The sequence below is a fragment of the Protopterus annectens genome, chromosome 5.part0 (assembly GCF_019279795.1).
Source record: "Protopterus annectens isolate FY-2018-M chromosome 5.part0, PAN1.0, whole genome shotgun sequence".
Taxonomy (NCBI): domain Eukaryota; kingdom Metazoa; phylum Chordata; order Ceratodontiformes; family Protopteridae; genus Protopterus; species Protopterus annectens.
The window spans coordinates 1270609553-1270629499 of record NC_056735.1 but is presented as its reverse complement, the minus strand read 5'-3'; the positions used below and the strand labels follow the sequence as shown (position 1 = coordinate 1270629499).

Below are 19947 nucleotides of genomic sequence, written 5' to 3'. Positions count from 1 at the left end.
CTGTGTGCCAAGCTACTAGCTTCCTTCATTGGCTATTGCCATATCATTGAGCTGTTTCCTATAGGAAATCAGGAAAAAACAACAACTCTTTTCCCCTCTGTTTTGAAAGCCACAGTTCAGTGAAGGAGGCCACTTGTCTACCGGCATATGAAATATTGGGGAGTTCTAATTCTAATAAACTGCAAAAATGATAGAAAGAACAAAGGTGTTCAAGACAGTCCAATTCCCACACCAGTCTGTAGGAAATATACAAAAAGGTACAATTTATGTATAACTTTCATTCCCAGTAGAAATAATGTCATCAGATGTTCTTAAATATTTGTCTAGCTATCTACTTACAGCTTCAATAAGGCATCTTTATTTCTCCCACAGGGAGGGCATGAGAGAGATTTGCTAGCTAAAGTGATTTTACCTGGATAAATCTCTTGTACTTTGTATTTCATTAGCCCTCTGAGACTGGCATGCACATATGTAATGCCCATAAGCTGGTATTCACATGTAGGTGAGTGTTACCACACCCACTGACTGCTTGCATCATATTAAGTCATCTCAGGAACTCTGGTTCCTACCAGTAACTTCTTTAGACTCCATAAAATATGAAGAGTTGCCTTAACTGTAGGATTCCCTTAATGTCTCTACTTCCCTTTGAGATGGGTAATTTGGTATCATCTGTTTTCTCCAACATCTCTCAATAGCTCCTGCAGCATGTGGGACCACTGTTCTAATCTTCATTAATAGCACTGCAGTCAGAGCTTTATCCCCCTGTGGCACAGAGAAGACAGTCAAAAATTTATCCCACTGTGGCACAGAGAGGACAGTCAGAGCTTTATCCCACTGTGGCACAGAGAGGACAGTCAGAGCTTTATCCCACTGTGGCACAGAGAGGACAGGCAGAGCTTTATCTCACTGTGGCACAAAGAGAACAGTCAGAGCTTTATCCTACTGTGGCACAAAGAGGACAGTCAGAGTTTTATCCCACTGTGGCACACAGAGGACAGTCAGAGCTTTATTCCACTGTGGCACAGAGAGGACAGTCAGAGCTTTATCCCACTGTGGCACAGAGAGGACAGGCAGAGCTTTATCTCACTGTGGCACAGATAGGACAGTCAGAGCTTTATCAAACTGTGGCTCAGAGAAGACTGTACTTAAACAGAATTTTTTTTTGTTAGACACTACAACTACCCAATGAAAGATGAAATGCAATAGCTTTAGAATAAGTCACTGAAACTTTACAAAGGACATTAAAACATTTAAACACTTGCTAAAAATTCAGTATAATTATAAAATGTATCTATACTGAGATAGCTGACCAAAAATAAGAAGATATCAAATCAGTGAATAGAAAACTAGGATCTCTCTATAGGCTAAAACTATTCCTTACACCTGTAGCCAGGACTACTATGGCCCAAACTCACCTACTCTCCACACTTCTCTATGCCTCCCCAATTTTTACAAATCTATCTAAAAATAATCAAAACAAGCTGGCCACCACTTACAATAACATTGCCAGGTTTGCCACTGGGTCCACATTCCGTACTCACCACTGTCAAAATCTACATAAACTAGGATGGATGGAACTTCAAAACCAGCTTCTGTTCCAACAACTAACCATCATCCACAAAATCTTGCATCACCCTACAAATACTCCCATACTCTGTAACTTAATCAACCCCTATAAAAATTTAAGCACCCTTCGCTCAGCCAATAAATTACTAGCCGCTACCCTAAAATCCAATAACAAATCAGGTGATTCTCTATTTACTAACACTATTGGAATCCATTGGAATAAATGACCTAGTAATCTCACATCCCTTTCATCTACCCCTCTTTTCAAAAAGCATCTAAAAATCTTCCTTAACTCGCAATGGCTGTGTCCATGCACTAACGCTGGCTGAATCTACTTATATCATTACTAACCTTTTTTCTACATTTAAACACTGTTGTCAAAAATGTCCTTTTGTCTTCTTCCTTCTATTCTATATACCTAATTTGTAAGTCATTCTCTCATGGCTCTCTTTTTTGTTATGTAATGTAAATAAGCTAGACTCGTATGACTTTTCATACCATGTATAACTAAATGTATTTTTTTTAATAACCCTTTATGTCTATATTTACACATGTATATTAAGCTGTATCTATCTGCTGTGGAGCTTTTCTCCCCGGGCCTCTTCTGAAAGTAGACATATATCCAGCTAGACTAGCCCGGTCAACAAATGTAAAATAAATAAATAAATAAGATATATAACTTAGCTCATTAACAGACTAGTTCTTAATGCGAAACCAGACCACTGAGGAATCACTTATGGTCAATAACAGTGTTTCTGATACTATAGTTGTATCTACAATGATGTGGGAGTGAGGCAGATAACACATCTCAAAATAAACAATGATTAGAATACAAGACAGTGCCTCTGTGCAAAATTGTACTACATTTACCCGATGTCAAAAGAAAATGGGCTTATCTAGTTTGACATTCAAGAACATTTAATATTATAATTCTCCTCCACCCCTGTCCTCTTCTCATCCTTTCTTCGTCTGTCACCCTACACTAGTAAATATTAATGGATTCACTCTTATCCACCCATTGATATAGTTCCTTTCATTTGTCTACAACTCACTCAGTGAAGAAATATTTTCAGAGATCCATGCAGAAGTTAGTTTCTACAACATTCTGCATTCTGCTTGTACGTCCTACTATGTCTGACCTTGTTTTCAGAATGATCCCTCTCTATTTTACTGACATGATCTTGTACACCATAGTATATGGCCCTATTTCCTCTGGTCCTTAAGGAGAAGACCTGTAATCTTTTGTCATATCCTTTCCCCCTGCTATGCCAGGTACATTTCAATGTTTTTTCTCAGGATTCCTTCCAGGAGCCTGAACTCTCTTTCCATATACAGCCTTCCAAACTGCATACAGTACTCATGGATGTGAATTGATTATGGCCTGTAATGGAGAACTATTAATTATTTGATTGTGGCATCGATCTAATTAAAGATACAACCCTGTTTTTTGTTTTTTTGGTTTTTTTGCCCTGTCAATCTGATCCTGGAGGTCTATTCCAGGTTTGATAAATACCCCTATATCCATTTCTTGCTTAGTTACCTTCACTTCTATGCATCCAGCTGATGATTCCCTCCACAGGTTTTGTTTTCCAAGTGCAGTATACCACATTTGTCTCAAATAACTTAATTATATCTCTCTCTCTGCCCTCTGGAGAGCATTGACAAATTCTTCCTTAGACTTGTCCTTTATCCTCCACTTCTTCACCTTTTTATGAATGAAGAGGATGATTTTGGGGTCTATTCCCATAAATACAATGTAAACAAGCAGACAAGTTTCAAGACAGACCCCCCCCCCCACATTACTCATTTTCCTTATTCCAGATACAGACTTTATCACCAGAACGCCCTGTGTTATATCATATCCTTTAGGCAAGCAGCAATCTAGTTCCTCAGTCTCAGGCCTACCCCAGTCTCTTCAGTTTTCATATTGCACCTGTGAGGGACCAAATCGAAGTTCAAGTCCAGGTAAAACAAATCTAAAAGTATTCCTTTGACAATTTTGCCTGTGACCCAGTCATAAAAATGGATTAGGTGTGACTGAAACTTTCTTCTGACCAGGAAATTCTGCAATGGTCAGTATTCATCTGAAGAACTCCTTCAGGGAATCTGTCAGAATACTGGCCCCTTCACTGCACTTCCCACGCTTCTTCATTGCCCCCATATTTTGGCACTTTCACCGTGCTTTTCTTTGAAAATACAGAGCAAAAAATTAATTTGTTACCTCTGCTTTTTCTCAGCTATCTATAATTTCCCTCCTATCTTTCACATCATGACTAGGTCTGTCTTTTGTCTTCTTTCCTCCATTCTACTGCATAACTAAAAATATATTCTCCCTTTCTGATACCTTCTTCTAACCTTCATTCTATTTGCAGCCCGACTGCCTTCTCCACCTTAGCTGTCCTTGTGCTAACCACCTTGTACTGTGTCACTTGTACCTTTCCAGTGTTTCTTTTACACTTACTGTAGGCCCTGTCTTTTTTCCTAACTACTAGCCTGACATTCCTGTGTACCCTCTTATGAGGACCTTCTTCTCGTTATGCTTTGTTGCCTCTCCTTGAAACCATTGTCTATACATCATAGTACTCCATCCGTGATCCATTCCTGTAGCTATTATCTGCATCAATTTACCCTCAGCCTCTAAACTCGTCCTTGACAAAGTATCCATGGTCAGCTTCTGGAGTCCTTTAAAATCGACAGTATCATCTTTGTCTCTGTATCCCTACATTTATATCCATCTGTAAACTAGCCAGTGTTATGATCACTGTTGATGAATGATCTTCTTACCTGTACATCAATAATTCACAGGCTTAGTTAAGACCACTTCCATAATAGTGTCCTTACATGCACTTGGTACATTCATGTTCCTCTTGGAAAATCATAGTCTTCTTAGCTGAACTCCTCAGTGGTCAACACCTCACTTACATCCTGTTTCTGCTCCACCCTGGAGCTCATAAGCTTCCAAACTGCTCCTGATAGATTCAGAATCACCATGAGTATTATTTCTTGCAGGTTCCTATTAAATGATTAAAGATGCATTCCTTCAAATGCGTCTTGATCGAACTTGAAAGCACGAAAAGGCAAAATAGCGAAACGACATATAAGCAAAATCTTTCCCTAGGAAAGAAATCACTTGGCTGCTTCCATTACTTTGCCCTTTTCATGACTGCAGTGCGATCTCGGAGTTGGCATATTTAAGTAGGGGGCCCCACTTTATGTAATGTTTTAATATTTTTTTTTTTTTTTTTTGTGGAACAGCGATTTTTTTTTCCCTTGGAAAACAATTGATGTTATAAGCATTTAAGATTGTAAGCTTTCGCTTACATTTGTTCAATAAATCATTGTTTGCTTTTTTAAGCATTTGATTATTTAACATAGATCCTTTGTTATTCCTATTTACTAACTGATATTCTCCTTCAGTGTCTCTTCTTCCTCCTTAGATGTGCCTAGGCATTGTATATTCTGTCAGTCTACCAGGTTTCCCATCTTCCTCTGTTTTAACTGCCAGGGCCCTTAACCTAGGTTCGACCTCTTTCCACTAACTCACCACAATCATGGGGCATTGTTCCTTCTCCTCACTGTCTTCGCTCTTAAAACTCTCCTTGTTGACCAACTTGTTGACCTCCTCATGTCCTAATAAGTCTTGTCTGTGCCTTACTACTTTGTCTTTCAAACACTGTCTCTCCTTTATTCCTCACTATGACTCAGTCCACTGAATGACTATTCTTCCAGTCACTGAAACTAACTTCTTTGGCCTCACATAAGCTTTCATTCTTTTACTAAGTTCTTACCCCATGCCACTGCTCTCATATCTACAAAATTTTCCACTTCACTCCCAGCACCCATGGCCCTCACTGCTTGTACTGTTTACTTACTTCCCAGTGCTGCTTCTAATCTATTTCTTTTCCTCCTGTATACTTCCTTAACGACTTTTCCACAATTGTTTCACTCATTTTCAGTCCCTTCCAATTGTCAAAATGTCCCTACCGGCTTACTTTATTTATACTTTTTTATTTCATCTATGTTAGTAACTCATGCATATATCCCTCTGGTTCTGTTTGCCTTTCACTGCTGTTTGCCTTGTCCTTTCACCTTAACTTGCTTCTTCTGGTCCCCATTTTGTGGTTGCATATCTCCAGCTTTCCCCTTTCATCTTATTCTGTGACACCTCACCTGTCCATATTCCTCTGATAGCCTCTGCCCATGCCTTTTAATCTTCTGCTGAATTCTATCCTGTGTCTTCCCATCTCATTGTGTGTGCTGGCCTTAAGTTGTTCTGTCCTGTCCAGATGCATTCAAAGGTTCTTAATCCAATGCGGCCAGTCTACTACCATCATTACCTGACATATTATTCTCTGATGTTTTACAATTCTCCTCTATACCCAATATCCTCTGCTTAAGGCTCCTAGCGCAAAACAAATGCTCTGCATACTGATCGACTCAGGAATCTCCCTCTCCCCTTTTAATTTAGTCTGTACTGCTCCTTTTACAGTATCCTATTCTTCTGTGTCTCACTTGTTTCCACTTTTATTATTTTTATTTATTTCTATAGTTCTACATATTTCTTTGATCTAACTTGACCTTCCTGCTACAGACATTATCATGTCAAGTAAGTCAAAGTTTTAATGACACGGCTACTGTCAGAGATATGGGTAATGACCCACTCAGTGGAAGAGATGGCCACAGAAGGATAGCAATGAGGAAGGAATGACTGCTTACCTAAACAGGGAGGGAGTTTCTAAGCCCCACAGCAGTAGTACCCTTTTAGATGTAAAAATGTCCTCTACATACAGAAGGAATGAAGACAGTAAGTCCAGCAAAGGACTGCTACATCTCCACCTAAAATGACTGAAGCAAAACCCATTGTGTTTCTGTTGTAATGGTTATTGAACTAGGCCTGTTAACCAACAGGAAGAGGGTTGTAGACCTAGAAAAACACACACACACACACACACACACACACACACACACACACACACACACACACACACACAGACACACACACACACACACACACACACACACACACACATATACATATATATATATATATATATATATATATAGATATATATAGATATAGATATATATATATATATATATATATATATATATATATATATATATATATATATATATATATATATATATATATATAAACCCCACAGCAAGACTACACTGACTTCCTTGCTTCATCCATAAAATATGAGCTGGTGGCTGAGGATAATAGTCAGCTTTGCTGGAGGGGATTAAAAAACTGATAATGGCACGACTACACAGATCAGGTGAGTTACCAAGACATGTCAAAGGTGCTGGCTGCACCTTGCAAGCACATTAATGGTATCATCCCAGTTGCTACAATATGCAGCTACTCTAGGAAAACAACATCACAAATGAGCCCAGCTTCCTGGCAAGCTGCTTGTTACCCTTTTTCATTTGTAATAGAGACTATAGCTATGTGTCCCATACCACCTTGCAGCACTGCCATGGTACACAAGTGTTATGTGTTCGATGAGTTTTGTTGAAAGCTGTCAGTTGTCATGCTAAGCATGGCAAATAACTTTAAACATATTCATGATAAATGTAACAATGACAGGCTGCAGACATGGGACATGTAAAATTAGTGCTGTGCAGACTAATATTTTTAATTACTAGTGTGTTTTCCATTTTCCTCCTGTTAAACTTCTTACTTAGCAGTTTGAAAGCATTGCATAAATGAAATAGTTAAGTTGTAGCAGTGTATTATACATTTACTATTACAGCCTGGATAAGCATTTTTAGAACCATATTGTTCCTAAAAATTCTAGTGCTGAGTCAGCAAAAGTGATTATCCCATTTCACTAAGAATCAACTTTCAAAAAATATTAAATGACTGCATTATGACTGGCGTACAACTGATAGCACTAAATTGTTTGTTTACTTTTTGTTTTGCTTCTGTCCCTCTGATATAGAGAGAAACTAAATCTGCAAAGCAATGCACAACCTGCTCTCTCTTCTCATTGGGCTTTCGCTGTTCCAGGCAGCCCTTTGTTTAGATATGACTCTTTGTGGAGCAACCTACCGACCACCAGGTAAGCAAGAGACAAAATGTAAATGTATTTTTACAATGCTGTAAATGATAATTACATAGATTATTGACAACAGTGCTGCTTGTTGTAAAAATACGATGGTGATTGTGTTATTAAATGTGGCAAATCAGATTGATTTAGATAAACATCTGATTGCAGATTTACGGAAGTAAAAGCCTTTCTGAAAAATGAATAAATAAGTAATGGTAACCATGCGCTTGTTAAAGCCTAATTAATTACATTAACATATGGTAATAAAACATTGTCACTGGATATTTGCTTGTTATATACTTTCATTGCATACTATCTAGATTTAAGATACCAAACTGGCTAATAAGCTGAAGACCCAACAACTGTAACTCACCACAGTCTCACCATGCCCATATTAACTAATAGAAAAGCAAGCATTTTATTATTAGAAAAGAGACATTGTGTAAAGTCATTAAGTGCATTCTGTGCTATTACTCATGAAAGGTAAAAATATGTCACCATCTTTAGAGTCGCTAGCCCAACACTAACATTATTATATAAAAATATATGACCTGAAAAGCATTTTTCTTAAGGAATATGCAGAATCTGGAGTCAGAGGAGAACTGCATGATACACACAGTCTGCCAAATTATATAACAAAATCACTGATCCTCAATTATACACTACAGCTCATTATACTGTACATTTCAGTAGCATATTTTTATATCAAACTGTCCAATGCATGCTTAATTTATTTGCCTCTTATATGTATATGGCTTCCACATAACAATGTCCATATCAATAATTCACCATTTTTCTCAATTAATTTGTGTCATAGTCCTTTAAACTCAGTTTTCTTGGCAAATTGTATTTTTTCCTTTCAGCTACTATTATAGTGGATGTTCTTTATATGCTGAAGTATCATTTATGGTGTCCCCTTATCTGTGAGCACATGTATGCCTGCACACACACACACACAGACACACACACACACACACACACACACACAGACACACACACACACACACACACACACACACACACACACACACACACACACACACACACACACACACACACACACACACACAGACTGTGTGGAGGTTTATTGTGTAATAAATGAAATATCTTGAACTGCTGGTTTAAGAAACAAGTTTTATGAGTGGCAAAGCCATGAGACCCAAAATAATTTACTTCCTGAGCAAATCAGGTGCACATATTGTATGTTTATTGCGAGGTAAATGTAGTAGCTTTGGTGAGGGAGTGGGAGGGGTGTGACTATTGATCAGGGCACTGGTGGGAAAGGGAGTTTTAGGTTTAAAGAGTGAGAGAGAGATTTTAGGTTTAGGAAGCATGAAGCCGGTTTTAGGTTCAGGGAGTAGAAAGAGATTTTTAGATTTAGGAAGTGGGAAGAGAGGTTTAGGGATAGAGTTAGGGTTATTGTAGGGCTATAGGAACTAGAAAGTTACTGGAGATCAAGTTAATGAGAGTTTGAGCACTTGCTTGTTCAAGCAAATGGCAATGAGGAAGTGTATGACAAGTGTAGAGCACACAAAAGCTTGTATTTTACCTGAAGACTTTACATAAACTAATATAAACTTATAGTAACCTGAATAGAATATTTTATTATAGGTTCATAGGTTAGTACTAAGCTAACTGCCCTTTCGAGCCATTTGGTAGCACTTGTTATCACTCTGTATTCCTCCTTCTACCAGCCTTCATTCTAGTTGTAAGATATTACAACTCTATATCTAAATCAAAAGGCACACTGTGTTGTAAATAAGAAAGCAATAATAGGGCAAAGAACACTCTTCTTTGTAGCACCGCACTACTGTGTCATGTACCTGCAGTGTTGTACCTCCATGTGTCACTTCTTCAACATTTCTTTCTGGTTTTAATCTTTGTAGTATGTTTTATAAGGACATGACTGAGAATAGAAAATTGTGAACCAGTTCACCTACTTCCAGTTGTGTTTTTTCTCATGCCTGACTACCAACATGCATTTTGGATCTTAGGAGATGTTGTGCATTGTCCATTGCCTATGTGTGTATACAGGATAAAGGTAAAATGCTAAATAGCTGAACCACCAAATGGAAAAAGATCAACCACAAAAGGTTAAAGCCAGTAAAATTATGTGAGATACAGCAGGGACTATTTTTTCGGTTTACCTTTGAAATGTTGAAAATCAAATTGTCGAAATACAGTTGTGCGGAAGTATGTTTTCATGTTTTAGGATAGCTGAATAAAATGCATTGAATGTGCAATGAGCAAATGCACATTGAAATCCGCTTATTGCAGAGTCGGCATTTTGGGTGCGGAGTGCACTATAGTGGAGATTGGGAAATGGACCCTTTCCCCACTTTAGTGCAACCTTGGAGTTAGAATATTAAAGTAGGGGAGTGGAAGGCTGTTCAATTTGCTGAGTTTCGAACTTCTGCGACATTCGACAATCAGAAATCAGCACTTCAGTTCACCCAACTGACTGTTTGCAAACATGATTTTCAATGTTTCAAATGTAAACCTAATTAACATGGGGGTGACAGGGCATGACCCTTCACATTTGGGGTGCACGGGGATTTTGCCAAGTTTTTCATTATTTTGTGTTTTGATCTTTTGTGACCAATCTTTTTTCACTTGATGTTTCAGCCATTAGACATTTTAAATGTATTCCTTGTAGGCATAATTCTGGTTGCTGTGCTACAATGTACCTGATATATTCCCCTCTTGGGTTATTGTACATGAATCATGTTTGAATTTCTAAATGTGGTGGGATTTTTAAGGAATCTGCATATGTAATAAGCACCATGGTACAGGGGCACTGATTTTCCAATTTTTTTATGGAAAATACCAGTAAATCAAAAACCTGGACTGTCTGAATTTTTAGAAATACAGGATTTTTATGGAATTTAGCATTTTAGCCTAGAGAATTCATTCAACATAAGCTGTATTTCTGCTAATATTTATTATTTATAATACTGTCAGCTTGTTTTATTGAGTGCTGTTTGCGTATTCCCTATTTTAAATTTCAATATATAGGTGCACAAAAAAAGTTTAATGAAATCACGGCAATGAGAAATAATATATATATATATATATATATATATATATATATATATATATATATATATATATATAAACTATATATATGCTCATGAGGCCATAACTCTACCCATTTGACTTCGTGGATATGTGGAGTGCAGAACTGCCATTGTCATCCCCTTGCACAAAGGTGGTGCTACTACTGACCCTGGAATCTAATGCCCCATTAGCTTGACAAGTCAGACCTGTAAAGCCATGGAGCATATTATTATGGATCTCATAAACAAGGACATAGGCAATCTCCAAGCACATGACCCCACCCAGTTAGGATTTGTCAAGGGCTGATCTTGCCTGTTGAACCTGGTTGACTTCTTTGAGACTGTCACCAAGGTGCCTGGATGAGGGAAAGTCAATACATACAGCTTACCTTGACTTGGCCAATGCCTTTGGCACAATCCCACACTCAGGCATCATCAAAAAGCTAACACAACTTGGATCAAATCCCTATCTCATCAGGTGGGTAGCCAACTGGCTCACTGGCAGGACTATCAAAGTTAAAATAGGCACGTCCACCTCCAATAGCAGACCTGTCATATATGTGTGTGTGTGTGTGTGTGTGTGTGTGTGGACATATATTTGTATATAAACTGTGCACATTGTAAAAGAATGTCTGCATCATTAGTACTGGAACAATATCAGACTTACAACCATATCATGTAACAGTTTGGTAAATGACAGTGTTAACACAGATGTCTGCCTTCCAGAAATCTTCAAACAGTTTTGCCAAGAAAAAACATATACAATGAATACAGAAAACATAGTACTGTGTTATTTATAGTTGTTTGCTTGTTCAGTAGTAAGGTCTGATTAAATCTGGTCCTATTGTAACATGATTTGCACCATGCTAATAATGGAGACAGTAAAGATTTTTGTGGTAGAAAATCAAGTTAAGTGGATGTACATTATTGTTCTGACATACGATGGCATTTTAAGTACAGAGGTATGGCATTTGGCAAAGTACATTGTTAGCATTAATACTTCTGATTAGTTTAGTGATATGTTTAAAAAGTAGTGACTGAAATAGTGTACGTACAATTATCTTTTTCTTCTGTGTTTTACAAGAGATTTGGGATTTTTTTATTTTTGCCTTCATTAACAGTGCAGCAACTAGTGAAAAATAGCCATAGCTTAGCATTTTCATGACTTGCATGTATTAAGAGAAAGGTGAAAACAACACATGTCTTTGCAACATGTGAGGAAACCGGAGCACTCAGAGGAAACCCACAGAGGACATGCACACTCCATATGGAAGAAACCCCAGCCAAGAATCAACCTGAAGAATCTCTTGCTGTGAGGCAACAATGCTACTGCTGCACCAATGCGCCATCCTAAATCAGGAAGTTCATCCATCCCTTCATCCATGTATGCATGCATACATACATGAATACACATGAACAAGTATACATACATTTTTCAATACCCAGGTGATCCATGGAGCCAGAGCATATCTTGCAAATCAAGCTGCAAGGTAGGCCGCAGTTGTGGATGGAATGCCAACTCATCACAGAATAGCTGCACACCGTCATGCACATGGCAGCAGGAATGCCAACTCATCACAGAATAGCTGCACACCGTCATGCACATGGCAGCAGGAATGCCAACTCATCACAGAATAGCTGCACACCGTCACGCACATGGCAGCAGGAATGCCAACTCATCACAGAATAGCTGCACACCGTCATGCACATGGCAGCAGGAATGCCAACTCATCACAGAATAGCTGCACACCGTCATGCACATGGCAGCAGGAATGCCAACTCATCACAGAATAGCTGCACACCGTCATGCACATGGCAGCAGGAATGCCAACTCATCACAGAATAGCTGCACACCGTCACGCACATGGCAGCAGGAATGCCAACTCATCACAGAATAGCTGCACACCGTCATGCACATGGCAGCAGGAATGCCAACTCATCACAGAATAGCTGCACACCGTCATGCACATGGCAGCAGGAATGCCAACTCATCACAGAATAGCTGCACACCGTCATGCACATGGCAGCAGGAATGCCAACTCATCACAGAATAGCTGCACACCGTCATGCACATGGCAGCAGGAATGCCAACTCATCACAGAATAGCTGCACACCGTCATGCACATGGCAGCAGGAATGCCAACTCATCACAGAATAGCTGCACACCGTCATGCACATGGCAGCATCATTAGTTAGTTCATCTACTCTTCCAGTTTTGTCATATAAATAGAAACTGGAGATCCCAGCAGAAACCCACATGAACAGTTGAAGGTCATAAAAACTTTACAGAGAAAGCAGCACCAAAGCCAGATGCCAGCAGAGATAAGAGCTACGAGGAGGCAGCATCACTGTGCTACTCAACAGCAAGACACACTTGTAAATTATCTTTGCAAAAGAATGAATTTTTGTTTTCAAATGTGTCTTTACTTACTTACCAGTACAGCCCTGAAATATGTGAGATGCTAGACATGAAGCAAAAGGTAGACAATAGCATCCTCTCTGTTTGTTTTAATTGATTTGTTGTTGTTGTTGTGTTTTTAATTGATATAACTTGAATGAATGATCTCTTCCTTAGCAATGGAGTGGATCAGGGATAAATAATTAAAAGGTAAAAAAAGGAATTGCAGGAAGAGTTTTAGTCTGCAAATTACTAATACATTGAATAATCAAATAATCAAAGGAGTAATAGTGGAATGCAAATGAAGCATGTGTTAATACACGCAGAAGTTGCAAAAACTATGCTAAGCATAGCTTAGCCATTACTGGTAATTTTATATCGATTTTTATTTGTTTATTTATTTTACATTTGTTTACCAGTAATGTCCGATTGGACACATCTATTTTCAGCGAAGGCCCAGGCAGAAAAGCTACAATAACAATATATATATAAGAAAATTACATACAAGAAAAAATAGCATACATAAAGTAATGCTGCATCCATATAAACATACAGTAAAGTATAGGTTAACAGATTCTTAAAGGAGACAATTAGTAAAGTACATAGGTTAACATTATTCAGGATTACAATAGCAAGAACTGTAAAAAAAAACTTTAATGGTAATAATGTATATCTGAGTATGATGTTCACTTGAGGTGACAGGTAGTGTCTGCCTGTAATTATAAATACTTGTAGCATTTTAGTAAAGTAATATCAGCTGGTTATTAAACTTTACAGGGAAAAAGAAATCAGGGGACCTTTAGCAGAATCATTGCAACAGGGTAATGGTATGAATTACCTCGGGGAGTAGCATGAGCAAAGCCAACTGTAGCATGAGCAAAGCCAACTGTTTAAAAAGTTGGTTTTCAGGAGGTTTTAAATTGAATAGTAGAGGTAATAGAGGTTATTTAATTTGGTAATGAGTTCCAGATTCTGGCAATAGTGCATGCAAAGAGAGATTTAAAAGCATCATTTTTACATTTGATGACATTTAGGAGGTTCTGGCAACTAGATCTTAAGGCTTTAGTGGGAATGTGGGGGTGAATTAGATACTGTAGTGCTGGGGTTTTTCAGAAAGGTAAGAGTTTGTGTGCTATTGAGAGTTAATTGGATAGGAGTAGTTGAGGCAACTCAAGCCGATTGAGCTGCTTAAGGGCTAGACAGTGGTGAGATCTGTATGTGGCTTCAGCAGCAAACTTAGCAATCTTGTTATAACAAGATTCCATTTTGTTTAGATCAGTTTGGCAGAGATTAGTAAGGATGGGGGAGGCATAGAGAAGGATGAATAAGAGATGAGTCCTTGCAATAGTAGTTTTGCGATAAACTGTTTGTTCCTATAGTGGAGACCTAGCTTTTTGTTTACTTTCTTGATTGTGCTATATGGATGCCATATTTCAGGTTATTGTCTATTTCTACAGCTAGCAGTTTAGTGTGTGTGGCTGGAGTGATTTGAGCATTATCTTTGGAGTAAATGGTAAAACTATTGTTAGGAGGAGGAGCACGACCAGGGCTGAAAATAATTTGTTTCATTTTTTGAGATTAAGAATAAGTTTGATGTTAGTGAACCATGTTTCGGCTAGAGTAAAATCATTTTGGGTTAGGGTTAGCAGTTCATTTAAGGTGGGGGTGGCACATATAAGGCTGGTGTCATCTGCATATTGTACTACTGATGCAGTGAGTGAGGAAAAAGAGATTTGGTTGGTAAATAGCAAGAGCAATAGTGGACCTAGGATGAACCCTTGAGGGACTCCTATGGATACTGGTAGCAGGGGGGACAGCTGGTCGTGCCATAAGACTGCTTGCTATCCTACAGATAAGTAGCTATTGAACCATGATATAGAGGACGAGCATAAGTTTAGGGTAGATAGAGTTTTAAGAAGAATACTGTGGTTTACCATGTCAAAGGCTTTTGATAAGTCTAAGAATATGGAAGATATGAATAATCCCTTGTTTCTGTAGTGGTTAACTGTATCAGTAAATTACAGTAGTGTGTGGTGGTGTTGTGGGAGGGTCTAAAGCCATGCTAAGTTTTGGATAGTAAGTTATTTTTTAGGAGGTACTGCAGTAATTGGGAATGAACAACTCTTTCTAATATTTTGGATAAAGGTGATAGGATTGCGATTGGGTGATAGCTGGTGAACTGTAAGGAGTTGCCTCCTTTGTGCAGTGGAATAATATGTGATGTTTTCCATGAGGTGGGGACCTTGTATTCTGCTAGTGACCTATTTATGAGAATGGACATGGGATAGGCTATAGCCTCTGTCAATATCTGAAGGGAATCTGCTGGAAGGTTGTCAGCTGCTAGTGTGGTCAGTCTGAGTTTCTTAAGGGGTTTAGAAATTACTTTAGTGGGTACAGGGTGTAGGGAAAAGCTGGAGGCATTGTTTTGTGTATTAGGGTGGGTTGGGGTAGCTGCTGGTATATGCAGCTACTAGTGCTATTTTGAGCATTGACAAGGGTTTTAATTGTTTGGGTAAAGAATTTGTTAAAGTGTGTGGGAATGTTGTCGTGGTTGTTTGGTAGTACCAGGGTTGGAGTAGTGGCTTTTCCTGGGTAGAGTTTACCATTTATTGTGGCCCAACGTTTTTTAGGGTTATGAGCATGTTTTTCTTGCATGTTTTTATAGTAGTTAATTTTATCAAGTTTAATTTGTTTTTTGGCTTTGTTGTGGAGTTCTAGATAGATTTGTCTCAGATTAGTGGTTTTATTTTATGATATTGAATCCAGGCCTTGTCCCTCTCTTTCATTGTAGTTTTAGTATATTTAGTTAGCCATGGGGCATAGTTAGCTTTTATTCTTATAGTTCAGGAGGGAGCATGATAATTTAAGATTTTTAGGAAATTAGAGGTAAAGCACTGTACCGCTTTGTCTGGAGATAATTGTTTTAGGGGAGTCCAGTTATAGCATTTCAGTGCATCGATGAAGTCAGTATTTATAAAGGCATTCTTATTATGTACTACTCTGAGGTTGCATTGGCTTATGTATTGGGGTCGGTTCCTAATTAAGTAGGTTGGTTGATGGTCACTTAGACTATCAAGAAGACAGCCAGATTGCAATGCTAGAGTGGGGTCGGATAACAGAAACCAGTCTAAGATGGATTCTCGTTTCAATGTTTTGCCTGTTCTGGTTGGGTAGATATAATTAGGTTAAATCTATGGAGGTTAATGTGGGTAGATGGAGTGTTGCTAGAGCAGTTAAGTCAGTCAATATTAAAGTCACCTAATAGTATGGTTTAGTGTGGCAGGGAGTTTGAGATCCAGTTTAGCGAGCTTTCCATAATAGTAATGTTATTGCCTGGCGGGATGTAGCTACCTGCAATAATTATATGTTTGTTGAAGTTTAGTTTTAGTTTGGCAAGGATTAGTTGTACATCATTGACTTCTTGAGTGTCATAATCAAATTGTTCTATGGTGAGACGATTTTGGAATATTATTGCTGCCCCACCTCCCTTTTTCTCTAATCTATCTCTGCGTATAATATTATAGCCTGGGGCTGTAATCTCATTATTCTGGTTTAAACCATGTTTCAGTTAGCACAGCTATATCTGGTTTATATAGAGCTTGTAGGGTAGGAAGCTGTTGAATTTTGTTATGTTTAAGAAGAGGAGAGATGAGGTAGGTCTATGGAACAGGGGATTTAGCTGATTTGAGTTTGTGTTGGTTAATGCAATAGGTCCTGGATTGGGGTATATGTTGCCACAGTGAATGAGATTTACACTCTGACATGGTCACAATATGTTTCTGAGAGTATAAGACTTCTACTGGAACTTTTGAATATATATATATACACGCACACAGACACACACACACACACGCACACACACACACACACACACACACACACACACACACACACACACACACACACACACACACACACACACACATTGTTTATAACTGTGTTATTTAAAATATAGTGTATTTTATAAGCATTTCACTTACCAGACAATTATTACAATTTTATAATTTTCTATCTGTTTTTGTTTTCTCCTCCTCCTCCCAGATTATAATGATATCTTTGTGACATGTGGAACTGTGGGGATGGAGCTGTCAATATATCTATGTCCAGTGTATTACGCAGGCTTCAATGAGTCTCTTCTAGCTTTAAACAGAAATTTCAACAATCCTGCTTGTCGAGGCACTGTTGACTTAACTGGCCCATATCCTATGCTGAAATTTGTCTTTCCACTTAATGACACGCTGACTTGTGGGAGCAACTTTGTGGTAAGAACAGTTATCATTTTTTCTGCACATTATATTTTTATTTGCTTGTCTGCCTTGTTATATAGTATAAACCAGAGAGAGAGCGAGAGAGAATAAATATATTTAGTAACATGTTTTATAAGTAAATAAAAACTCTTTCATGCCAGAAATTCTAATATACAGCTGTAGTGATTTGATTCTGTTGTTTTTTTTCACCATTATACTTTATAAACTTGTTTAGCAGTTATGTAACTGATTGATTTTTCATTACTAAATGTGATGACTGGTTGATCTGTCTTCATTTATGGTTAAAATATGGTGCAATTATACAGAAGATCATAGCTCTCAACTTTTTAGTGCATGAAATTTGGACAAAGCCTAAAATAATGGGGGGGGGGGGCAAAGGCCTAAAAATACAAAGTTGCTAGAATAACAGGATTTGCGTTATCATACATTTTCTGATGGATATAAAGCCTGAAACTGAAATGTATGACATTATTTAGTGACTTTGATCCTCAGTGATTGGCCAGAAAATCTCACATTTTATAACAGATCAAAAATATAAGGCAAAAATCTGGACATTCTTCAAAAAATCTGGACAGTTGAGAGGTATGGATAGGAAATATAAATATTTTTGTGTAAATGAAATGTCAGGTACCCTACAAGGTGTCTTTTCTATTGATTTGTGGACACTCTGAGACATGTTCCAAAAGACTTGTCCTCAGTGGAATTGACAATCTTTGGTGTAAGGCCTGTCTATAAAGAGGCTTACACTAGGGGCCAGATTCCAAAAGACCTGTTCTTATCCTGCTGTAAGTGTAAGTGGTCACTTACACTGACAATAACTGTTTTGGAATTGGCCCTTTCTTTTCACTGTTTCTCTCAACTGTGTGTCACTAGTGCTGTTGGAGAGTATGTTTGCCAACATGCCTGAAGCTGCTTGTAGCTACTTGCAATGTTTTACTTTGAAGATGTGATGGAAATTCTTTACTACTTTTCTGTTGGAACAAATGCTATAGAACATAACTCCACTACATGTGTTAACAGAGTACAGATTTGCTCTTTATTTTCCTTAAACTTGTCAATTTCTTATTAAATGGTTGATGATCTTCTGTAATTTACAGCTGCATCTTATTTTTAGCACCATGTGCCTCCAGATGTTTGAACTTATTGCTACCGTTATGATATGTGCTATGAACATGATGTTAAGCAGACGTCCAAATATTCTTCTGTTGTATGGCCAAATGTCAGATGAAGGTGCACTAAAATTAATTTAGAGCATTATCACCCTCATCAGTACAGCAAAAATGAAACAGATCATTATCATCCATTTATTTTATTTATTAGTTCTTTGTTAACTGAGTAAGTAATTATAGTTCTACAAGTTTGGATGATATCTGCCTACCAAACTTGAAGACATATCCACATGTAAAGAACAGCAAATAATAAAAAACACAAAGAAAACAGAGCCACAAAGAGCTGCAAAAAAGCTTTATTGGTGTTCTGGTACCTCGGTTCAGTGCCTTCAGAGGAATAATTTTCAACACATCATGTAGTCATTTTTAAATAAATATAAATCAATACTAATAATTGAATAATGAAATAACTAAACATATTTGAATTGATAGCATGTTTGCAAGAATGTAAGAACATGCTTTAAAGTGCTGTAAAATGGCAATGGTAACCATAACAACACATGAACTTTTATAAATACTAAACAGAATTCAAATATTCATATGCATGTCTAAATCCATGCCTCCTGATTTTAATGTCCTATAATTTAATATAAATCTACTTTCTAGTTCCAACAGTTTTGATTTAAAAATTGCCCCTACCCACTAAATGTGGTTTAGCCAACACACAAAAAAAAAATCATCAAGTCCCACATGTACCCTATGAAAATGCTCAGCAATTGGGCACTCCCGATGTTAATTTCAAATATCACCCAGGTGCTTCATTATATGGACTTTTACCATCCTTTTAGTTTGACCTCTGTACCACTTAGTGGAAACACAACCACATCCCATTATATAAAATCCCCCACATGGACAACATTTGAAATGGCCAACAGCAACCTACTTCTTACCTTTGATCTCAGAAGCCGAGATATCCTTAACCCTTGCACAAACCTTACACCTCCTGCATTTAAACATGTCTGCTTTATTTCCCCCTCCTATGACAAACTTGGAGTTCACAATTTTCTTTAAATTACTATACCTTCCATAAGAAAAAAATAATTTTCTTTGGAAACATATCTCCCAGTGTTTCATCATAACAAACCACAGGCCATAAACTATCTAATAATTGCTTCATCATGATAGAAAAAGGGGAAAATTTGGTAACAAAAATATTTTTTCTTTTGATACATTTTCACTAAATGTACTAATTCTATCCAACCTGGTGGTAGTGAAACCCCCATTACATATTTTACTCTATTTTAAGCCTTTTCTACCAAAACTTCAGAGTAACCCCTTTGTAACAACTTGTAAGTAACTTGCATAAATTCTTATTTACTAAGTGGTTTTCAGAGATGTGTTTAAAAACATGTTTAAACTGTCCATATGGTAAAGACTTCAGTAAATGGGGGGATGGGAACTGCTGGCATGCATGAAATTGTTAACTGCAGTCGC

General features: G+C 37.7%; 1 protein-coding gene across 1 annotated transcript in view; it reads left to right on the top strand.

Moving 5' to 3' along the window:
- Positions 1 to 19947, top strand: part of LOC122801618 (zona pellucida-like domain-containing protein 1) — a 112087-nt gene that overhangs the window by 10408 nt on the left and 81732 nt on the right. The window contains exons 2-3 of the mRNA XM_044071097.1: positions 7515 to 7634; positions 17118 to 17338. Coding sequence (XP_043927032.1) covers positions 7538 to 7634; positions 17118 to 17338 — 318 coding nt within the window. The 5' untranslated portion in view covers positions 7515 to 7537. The remainder of the gene's footprint in view (positions 1 to 7514; positions 7635 to 17117; positions 17339 to 19947) is intronic.